Source organism: Salmo salar, chromosome 05 (assembly GCF_965601325.2).
Source record: "Salmo salar chromosome 05, fSalSal1, whole genome shotgun sequence".
Classification (NCBI taxonomy): domain Eukaryota; kingdom Metazoa; phylum Chordata; class Actinopteri; order Salmoniformes; family Salmonidae; genus Salmo; species Salmo salar.
The window spans coordinates 32,308,877-32,319,317 of record NC_138295.1 but is presented as its reverse complement, the minus strand read 5'-3'; the positions used below and the strand labels follow the sequence as shown (position 1 = coordinate 32,319,317).

General features: G+C 41.1%; 1 protein-coding gene across 3 annotated transcripts; it reads right to left on the bottom strand.

Annotated features, from left to right (window-relative positions):
• Positions 1–870: 870 nt before the first annotated feature.
• On the bottom strand, positions 871–6,995 carry LOC106597035 (adhesion G protein-coupled receptor E1). Of its 3 annotated transcripts, XM_045713534.2 has the most exons (13): positions 5,774–6,994; positions 5,622–5,660; positions 4,895–4,954; positions 4,668–4,799; positions 4,320–4,451; positions 3,696–3,824; positions 3,540–3,577; positions 3,332–3,448; positions 3,093–3,255; positions 2,493–2,615; positions 2,199–2,365; positions 1,892–2,056; positions 871–1,134 (listed from the first exon to the last, which is right to left on the bottom strand). In XM_045713534.2, the coding sequence occupies exons 1-13, from the start codon at positions 5,802–5,804 to the stop codon at positions 976–978; spliced, it is 1,455 nt and encodes a 484-aa protein (XP_045569490.2). In that variant the 5' UTR covers positions 5,805–6,994; the 3' UTR covers positions 871–975. The 3 variants fall into 3 exon arrangements, with proteins under 3 accessions (XP_045569490.2, XP_082831271.1, XP_082831270.1); XM_082975145.1 differs by lacking the exon at positions 5,622–5,660 and having other exon boundaries at positions 5,774–6,995; XM_082975144.1 differs by lacking the exons at positions 5,622–5,660; positions 5,774–6,994 and having other exon boundaries at positions 4,895–5,583.
• Between the last annotated feature and the right edge of the window lie 3,446 nt (positions 6,996–10,441).

Genomic DNA, 10,441 nt, shown 5'->3' with positions numbered 1-10,441 from the left:
TGAAATCAATCATTTTCCTGACGAATTCTCCCTCCATAGCCGAAGCATCCTAATACATTGAAAGGCTACATTATCTAAATTTATGTTAGCTCAAAAGGTAGGTCGATTAACCAATGAAGAGAGAAGTTTCAAGAGCTAATGAGAGATATCAAAGTCATGATAATGATGGCAAATGCATTTGTGTGATAAACAGCCTGTTGGAAAATTAAGACGCAACTATGATCAAATGGTGGGAGACTTTAGATTTACGATATTAATATCACTCACACTATGTTCCTTCATGATGATCAACAGTAAATTTCAGGGCAGACATACATTCTCTAGTCTGGCTGACACAAAACGCGAAGTCTTCCTGACAAAGCTATCTCTCTCTGTGCACTTGTCGTCACTAGTTACTACAGCCACAAAGTCATAAGCCCCGCTTATTTCTAAAACGTCTCATCTTAATTAAAATCTGATTTGAAACCTAACACTAACCATATGCCTAACCCTAACCTTAAATTAAGACCAAAAAGCTTATTTTTGGGGGGATGGGGAATTTTTATGATACAGCCCATGTTTGGAACGCTCTTTCTTATTGGTCTATTAACTAATTTACTGCCTGGTGATGTCACCAGCAAGCCAAAACTCCATCATACCAAAACAGGCTGACATTTCAAACAGCTCTTACACTAAAAGGGCATTATCATAATGTCCACAATTTCACAGTCTTATTCCAACCTCAAAGTGTTTAAATATACATAAAACTCAGGAAATCATGTTCTTGACTGCATTGGGCCTTTAAGTCAGTTTGGAAGTCTTTACACCATGTGGGCAGTTCTGTCGGCCTAATGAGAGGCAAAAAAAAGCAATGTTTTGGGTGAGCAATGATCAAATTCATTGTCCTTTCAGGATGATGTCGTGCTTTATTTTTGAAGAAACGGACAAATATTTAGTAAAGCTTTTCTTAGAACACAAATAGTTAAAATCCATGTCTTATTTTCTATTGAGTTGTACATCCTGTTTCAGACGGTTTCCTCCACGGCGTTTGCGGCTGACAAAGCGACACCACAGGGTTGTGATCAGGGACAGGACCACACAGGTCAGTGCCACAAAAACACCCACCCACATCACCAACGACAGCTGCCCGCTTCCCTGCCAACGAGGAATAACAAGCATCAGACACACACCGACTAGACAGTATGAACATGTCAAACACACAGCTAAGCCTCCAAAACAACATCAGCACTTAAGCACTCAACAAGCATCAAACTCCCCTAAATAATGTGACAAATGCATCAAACACATTTACTATTTTAAAACATGAACATTTTCAGATTAATCAAAGGAAGTCTCTGACACACATATCTGGGAATATATTTTCTCCCCCTTCAGATGTGCTATACTAGCTACAGTAGGTTTCCATCGATTTGGTGACAGATTTACATGGGAATACTCTAAAATCTGCATTAAAACAATATGTACATTTTCCCACGAGATGTGTTTCATCAAATTGACTTGTTGCGGATAAAAGGCTGTGCTTGATGACATAGTGCAGATAAAAAAATACCCTCTTGCGGTAAAATCTGTTGCCTAATAAACTGCATGCTTTCCCGACAAGTCGTAGTGGGAGGACCACACCCGTCATAGCTTGACTCCAAGTTTACTTCAATATGATGGTTATTACATCAATATTTGGCCATAAAAGCGTTTCCACTGACATTTCTTGCATAATTATTTTTACCGACACAAAAACATCCCACCTTGTCTAGCTTATTTTGTTTTCTTGACATTTAGAAAGTTTTCCAAAACATTTTCTGTTTCCATCAGGCCTGTCATGACATTTTTCATCCGACATGTACTTTACTCGCATAAAAAGGTTAGATGGAAAACTGGTTAGTGTTCTCATTACCTTTTTCTGATGGATTCCCTTCAGCAGAGCGAATGTGCTGAGATGGCTGCAGGAGCACACAGTGTGGGTGGAGTTTGACATCACTGAGGTGCAACCCAGCTCAGACCACACCCCCGGTCCATTCTCATCCGACCAATAAACACAGGTGGGGTCAACATCACTGGACTAGGATACAGTGTATATGGGTTGGGGTCAATTCCATTTAGACTCAGTAATTTCAGGAAAGAATTTGACTTAATGGAAAATATATCAATGAAAAACATGTTTTACTGACAGTCAGAAACTATTAAGTAGAGACAAGTGTTACCTGCAGGTGATTGAAGGTGAGATTAATCAGTTGGGGCAGGTTTGTTGTGTTGGAGTTGCTAACGGACACCGTCAAAGCACTGGACATGAGCTGCAGGTTCTGACGAGAAGTGTTGTCCTTCAGACTATCCAGATTCTTATAGCTGAGCAGAACGACAAACGCAAACCCTGCACATAAAAAACAACACAAGAAAACATAAGGCCTGCTACGAAAACATGTACAACTCACAATATCTCAATGTATGCCTTTAATAATATTTGGAGCAGATGATTGGTACAGTAGGACTGCGGCTACCTTGGTAATTCTGGTAATCTCCAATCACCGTCTCCCAGGTGGTGTCAAGTTGAGTGTTCTCATTGGTCAGGCTGACTGGTCCTTTAGGTGGGGTCTTGTCTCTCCTCACCAGAATCTCAACGTCTGTTTTTCAAAAATATTGACAAAATCAACACAGACCAGAAAACACCATTACTGAAAGAACACAATATTGCATTACTTATATTTTAACATTGACACAATCTAATGTGCTTGTTAGTGCTCCGTTTATTATCAGTATGGTGCTCAGATTGCAGTACCTGCGAGGTGGTCAGTAAATGGCAAAGGGGGATACCTAGTCTGTTGTCCAACTGAATGTATTCAACTGAATTGTGTCTTCTGCATTTCACCCAACCCCTCTGAATCAGAGCGGTGTGGGCGGCTGCCTTAAATCGACATCCACATATTCGGCGCCCATGGAACAATGGGTTAACTGCCTTGCTCAGGGGCAGAATGACAGATTTTTACCTTGTCAGCTTGGGGATTCAATCCAGCAACCTTCCGGTTACTGGTCCAACGTTCTCACCACTAGGCTACCTGCCGCCCCATTGTAAATATGTGCTCAGTGTGTGTGTGTGTTACCTGTGTGGTTGGTCTCTATCCTGGTCACGTTCTCGGTCAGCAGTGGAGCGATCAGTCTGATCGAGATTTCAATGGTCTTCAGTAACTTAGTCACTTCACTGCTACTACGGTGACCATTGGACTGGAGGTCCAGTTGAAGAACATCAGTGGTATTAACCAGTAACTAGAGAAGAGAGACATAAGGGTTTTGTACGTGTGTGTGTGTGCGTTTGCATGTGTGTTTCTGTGTGGTGACTTACTGTCAAAAGCACATCTCCAGTTGGCAGCGGTCTTGTAGGTCCAGACAACGTAGAGTTGTTCAACACCAAACAGTTGTTTCTCAACAGAGACAAGAAACTGTCAAAGCCTGGTAGAGTCTGGGAGGAAAATGCATAAAAACATTTCAAGATCAAGGAAAAATACCCTTTACTCAATTAATAATGTCATATTTCTAAAGTAAAGCTTTACCTGTCCAGGCTGTGTTTCGTACTGGTCACAATTAAGCTCTAAAGTAAAAACATGGAGACATGATCTCAATACCCTTCTACAGTACACTATGTACAGACCTGTGCATGATAAAGGAGTACATCATGGACGACAGGTGGAATGCTGCTTGTCTCTCACCTACACACTTATTTTGGTTTTTGCCAAAGTTAGTAAATCCAGCAGGACACTCGCACCAGTAACTGCCAATCAGGTTTTGACAGATGCCCCTCTTTCCACATACTCCGTCTGTATTACACTCGTCAATGTCTGAAAGAGGAAGAGAGAATTAAGGGAGAGAGGATGAAAGTGTGGGATGACAAGGAAAGGACGTCACACACAAACATTTTACCAGTGATATTCTCAGGCTCTAATCTAAACCCAGGAAGACACAGTATTAAACAGCCTGTGGTGTTGACGCATGTTCAATTGTCCCCACAGACGGGGAGAATGTCTATACACTCGTTGATATCTAAATAATGTTGATGAGTCCAAGTGTAAGAGAGTTTAAAATGTTTCACACTGCATCACCAAAATGGTACCTTTTCGGTGGTGCAGCTGGCTAGTGTTTTGTCAAGCAGACAGTTATGTGTGTTTGTTAATCAGAGGATAATTAGTTTGAGCCAGGGACAGTAAAGCAGGCACAGTGAAGCCTGTTACACAAAGAGTAAATAAAGTTTGAAAGAGAATATTTTGGGTCAGTCAAAATAAGACAGCATTGGATGGGACAGTCAGAAGACTCAAGAAGAATTATGTTTCTCTCACCTACACAAGAAGTTTGTCTGTCACCAGAGTTCCTAAATCCATTGGGACACTGGCACATGTAACTACCCACCTGATTAAGACAGGTTCCCCATTTCCCACAAATATCTGGGGACTCAACACACTTGTCTTTCTCTGAAAGAGAAAGCGTGTGTGTTGTCAAGCAGACAGTTATGTGTGTTTATTAATCAGAGGATAATTAGTTTGAGCCAGGGACAGTAAAGCAGGCACAGTGAAGCCTGTTACACATGGTGTAAATACAATTTGAAACAGAATATCTTGGGTCAGTCAAAATAAGACAGCATTGGATGGGAAAGTCAGAAGACTCAAGAAGAATTGTGTTTCTCTCACCTACACACGAAGTTTGTCTGTCACCAGAGTTCCTAAATCCATTGGGACACAAGCACATGTAGCTACAACCCGTATTACGACAGGTTCCCCAATTCCCACAAATATCTGGGGATTCAACACACTCGTCTATGTCTGAAAGAGAAAGCGTGTGGTGAGGATGAAGTGGAGATGGAGAGATGAGGGTGAGAGTCTGATTATAAGGATGATACTAAAGACAGAATTCTTACCCAAGCATTGTTGAGTGGCACCAGAAGTCAATAAACCCAGAAAAACATACACAGCAATACCTAAAAAATACATAAATTCTAAAAGCTTTAACAGGAGCAAGGTATTGTGTTTCATTTGAAAACAGCATAACATTTTGTAAAATTAGAATATTTCAGGTCATCCCACCCCCTCAACCTTTGACCTCCTAACAGCTAATTCCATGGGTGAAAGCACATGATAGTGTTGAAGCAAGCTGAATTGTCCCCACAGATGAGTGAGTTGTTACTACACTCGTCGATATCTAAATGACACCGCATATACAAAAGAATGTTATGACACGTGTAATGTCGTTACATGTCCTTTTAAAAGCACTGGTTTTGGCTAGTCCTGCTTACATACGATTCACTCTCAAACTCAAGGTAGCCATAAGAGTATTAGTTCAAAGCTCTATACATCAGAGAAAACAATGTTTGAAGTTATGACAGATCACATTTAAGTCACAATAAATACATATTTTTCTGATTAAAGACCCCCCTTAAAGTGAATGGTTTTAATGTTCTTGAGCAAGGTCTGGTTAATGCTGGAGAATGAACAAATGAACTATGTATAAATTGCTGATATAGGTGAATATTACTGATCAACCTAACAATACAATCATTTACAAAAATGAAGTCTAAAACCTTCACATTCAGTCTTTATCATCATCACAAATTTCATAACAAAAAATCCCCTTAGCTTCAGCCCCACCTTCCTGTGGCTCTCCATGACCATAGTCCTTGAGAAGCGCTAAATGAAGACATAAAAGAAAGGTTGAACTGCACACATACATATAATATATAGCTTTTAAACAGACTCAGTGATGATATGTTGGTCAAATAAAAAGCTGAACATTTACTGACCCAGAATCAGGAGATATATAATTGCTCCCATGCTCTCTGACAGGCGGTGAGTTAATGTCAAATGTCAGCTTGGCTTTAATTCTAAATAATGATTTGGTAACATCACGCACGTGGTAAGGACAGCGAAGTAAAAATAGCTCATCTTAACTAGCAAATTCTTTCTCTTTAAACAGCAACCACCCCTAAAAACCAACTTCTCATTTAGAAAACAGCATGTGTGGTATTGATATGAGTCCAAAACGTATTCTTCAGTGTCAAAATTGACTACCAATTGAAAATAGGATAATTTGTCATAAAGTCAGTCTTTAACTGAGTTTTGTGAGATTGTGGTCGTGACTACTGCATCACAACATAAATTAATTTTGTACCATTCCGTTTACTCCATTCCACCCATTATTATGAGCCATTCTCCCCTCAGCAGTCTCCACAGCTGTTCAATACTGCCCACATGCCCACAGCTGGCAGCACACAAGTAATCATCAATTCGGGGTGCTGCTGTACCCGACCCAATCATAATGCCTGTGGTAAATTTGGATTAACTTTGGATTTCCATATGGGGCTAGTTAGGGACCATCTGTAAATTGCACAATGTACATGGGATGGGATGTTAACATTCAAATAGCTCCAAATGTCAATGACTTAAAAACCTCAAACCAACTATAAATTGTAGAAATTAATTTACAAATATTGAAAGCATTTCATCAGAAAACTAAAGGGTGAGCAACATCAAAATATAGAACCTTGGCATGACCCTGGACAACACCCTGTCGTTCTCTGCAAACATCAAAGCAGTGACCCGCTCCTGCAGGTTCATGCTCTACAACATCCGTAGAGTACAACCCTACCTCACACAGGAAGCAGCGCAGGTCCTTATCAAGGCACTTGTCTTCTCCCGTCTGGACTTCTGCAACTCGCTGGAGGCTGCGCTCACCACTTGTGCAATCAAACCCCTGCAACTTATCCAGAACGTAGAAGCCCGCATGGTTTTCAACCTTCCCAAGTTCTCTCATGTCACCCCGCTTTTCCACACACTCCACAGGCTTCAAGTCGAAGCTTGCATCCACCACAAAACCATGGTGCTTTCCTACGGAACAGCAAGAGGAACTGCCCCTCCCTACCTTTAGGCTATGCTCAAACCCTACACCCCAAACTGAGCACTCCGTTCTGCCACTCCGTTCTGCCACCTCAGCTTCCACCTAAAGCTAGGACAGTAGAGCCTGCCCATCTTCCGAAAAAACATCTGAAACCCTACCTCTTCAAACAGTAACTTAAATAATCCTCCTCCTCACCTCGACCACCCCCCATTGTTTTAAATAACAAAAATCTAAAACACTAAACCAACACTTGCACTTTACACCCCCACCCCACCCCTCTTCTAGCTCTGAATCTACTGATAGCTACATTGAGTAAAAATGTACTTTCTATGCCTGTGATATGTGGTTCACCCACCTAGCTATCTTAAAATGAATGCACTATCTGGAAGTCGCTCTGGATAAGAGCATCTGTTAAATGACTAAAATGCAAATGTAGTTGTCTCTTTTCTCTCAATTAATTGGTGTTAAGTTGAGTGTTCTCATTGGTCAGACTGACTGGTCCTTCAGGTGGAGTCTTGTCTCTCCTCACCATAATCTCAGTCTCTGTTTTTCAAAATATTGACAAAATCAACACAGACCAGGAATCACCATTACTGAAAGAACACAATATTGCATTACTTATATTTTAACGTTGACACAATCTAATGTGCTTGTTAGTGCTCCGTTTATGATCAGTATGGTGCTCAGATTGTGGTCAACCTGTGGTGCCTGTGAGGTGGTCAGTAAATGGTAAATATGTGGTCAGCATGAGCTCTGAGTCTGTCTGTTACCTGTGTGGTTAGGTCTCTGGCAGCAGCTGAGCGTTCAGTCAGAGAGATTTCAATCTTCCTCAGTAACTTAGTCACTTCACTGCTACTACGGTGACCATTGGACTGGAGGCCCAGTTGAAGAACATCAGTGGTATTAACCAGTAACTAGATAAAAAGAGACAAGAGTTATATACTTGTTTGTGTTTGTGTGTTTTGACTTACTGTCAAAAGCACATCTCCAGTCAGTAACTATCTTGTAGTCCAGACATCATAGAGTTGCTCAACACCTAACTGTTTTTTCTCAGAGACAAGAAACTGTCAAAGCCTGGTACAGTCTGGGGGGGGGGGGGGCACCTGTCCAGGCTGTGTTTCATGCTGGTCACACAAGCTCTAAAATAAAAACATGGAGATATATCTCAATACCCTTCTACAGTACACTATGTACAGACCTGTGCATGATAAAGGAGTACATCATGGACGACAGGTGGACTGGTGCTTGTCTCACACCTAGACACTTAGTTTGGTTTTTGCTAAAGTTAGTAAATCCAGCAGGACACTGGCACCAGTAACTGCCATTCAGGTTTTGGCCTGGGTAAATAAAACTTATGGTGGTTCAGTAGTCAGCCAGTACATGGAAGACAGACAAAAGGTAGAGTATTTAGACAAAACCCAACACAACAACACCCAAGAAGAAATGTGTCTCTCACCTGCACACTGAGTTTGTCTGTTGCCATAGCTACTGAATCCTGTGTGACCCTTGCACAGGTAGCTGCCCAGCTGATTGAGATCGATTCCCCGTTCCCCACAAATATGTTGGTTCTCAACACACTCGTCTATGTCTGACAGAGAAAGGGAGAAGGGAAAAGTAGTGGAGATGGAAAGATGATTAAAGATTGTATGTTGACAAAGAGAGGGGGATAATGCCTCACACGTTAACACAGTTACACTTTAAATAAGATTGTATTGACCACCACATCATTCAAAGCCAAGCGATCTGAAGCCAGAATAGCATTGACAGTAGTAGCTTTCAACGGTGTTGATACAAGTTGAATAGCCTACAGATGTTCTTCTCATTTAAGCACTCATTATATCTACATGAGGGAGATGAGAGGTGAATTTAGAAAGACTAGATTATCTTCTGAAAAAACATCCCACTACTAAACAGTACATCGTGTTGAACGTTTCTAAACAGGGTCTGTCTAATGCTGGAGATTATCAAAGGTCAACATTACTGATCAAAATACAGCACCAGTACAAATTTAGGACACACCAACTCATTCAAGGGGTTCTCTTTATTTTTACTATTTTCTACAATAGTGAAGACATCAAAACTATGAAATAATACATATGGAATCATGTAGTAACCAAGAAAGTGTTAAACAAATCAAAATAGATTTAATGTGTTAGAATCTTTAAAGTAGCCACCATTTGCTTTGATGACAGCTTTGCACACTCTTGGCATTCTCTCAACCAGCATTACCTGGAATGCTTTTCTGGCAGTCTTGGAGTTCCCACAGATGCTGACCACTTGTTGGCTGCTTTACTTCACTCTGCGATCCAACTCATCCTAAACCATTTCAATTGGGTTGAGGTCAGGTGATTGTGGAGGCCACGTCATCTGATGCAGCACTCCATCACTCTCCTTCTTGGTCAAATAGCCCTTACACCGCCTGGAGGTTTGTTTTTGGGTCATTGTCCTGTTGAAAAACAAATGATAGTCCCACTAAGCACAAACCAGATGGGATGGCGTATCGCTACAGAATGCTGTGGTAGCCATGCTGTTTAAGTGTACCTTGAATTCTACATAAATCACTGACACTGTCACCAGCAAAGCATCTCCACACCATCATACCCCCTCCTCCATGCGTCACGGTGGGAACCACACATGCGGAGATCATCCGTTCACCTGCTCTGCGTCTCACAAAGCCACGGCGGTTGGAACCATAAATCGTAAATTTGGACCGGTCTAATGACCATTGCTCATGTTTCTTAGCCCAAGCAAGTCTCTTCCTCTTATTGGTGTCCTTTAGTAGTGGTTTCTTTACAGCAATTCGACCGTGAAGGCCTGATTCACGGAGTCTCCTCGGAACAGTTCATGTTGAGATGGGTCTGTTACTTGAACTCTCTGAAGCATTTATTCGGGCTGCAATTTCTGAGGGTGGTAACTCTAATGAACTTATTCTCTGCAGCAGAGGTAACTCTGGGTCTTCCTTTCCTGTGGCAGTCCTCATGAGAGCCAGTTTCATCATAGCGCTTGATGGTTTTTGCGACTGCACTTGAAGAAACTTTCAAAGTTCTAGAAATGTTCCACATTGACTGACCTTCATGTCTTAAAGTAATGATGGACTATCGTTTCTTTTGCAATTATGTTAGCACAGCTGAAAACTGTTGTACTGTTTAAAGAAGCAATAAATCTGGCCGCCAATAAACTGGTTGAGGTCCTGGAGCATCAGCGTTTTGTGGGTTCGATTACAGGCTGAAAATGGGCAGAAACAAAGAACTTTCTTCTGAAACTTGTCAGTCTATTCTTGTTCTGAGAAATTAAGGCTATTCCATGTGAGAAATTGATCAATTAGCCTTTTAAAATTATAAATGTGGATTAGCTAACACAACGTGAGATTGCAACACAGGAATGATGGTTGCTGATAATGGGCCTCTCTACGCCTATGTAGATATTCCAATAAAAATAAGCCGTTTCTAGGTACTATAGTCATTTACAACATTAACAATGTCTACACTGTATTACTGATCAATTTGATGTTATTTTAATGGACAAAAAATGTGTTTTTCTTTCAAAAACAAGGACATTTCAATGATGATGTGTT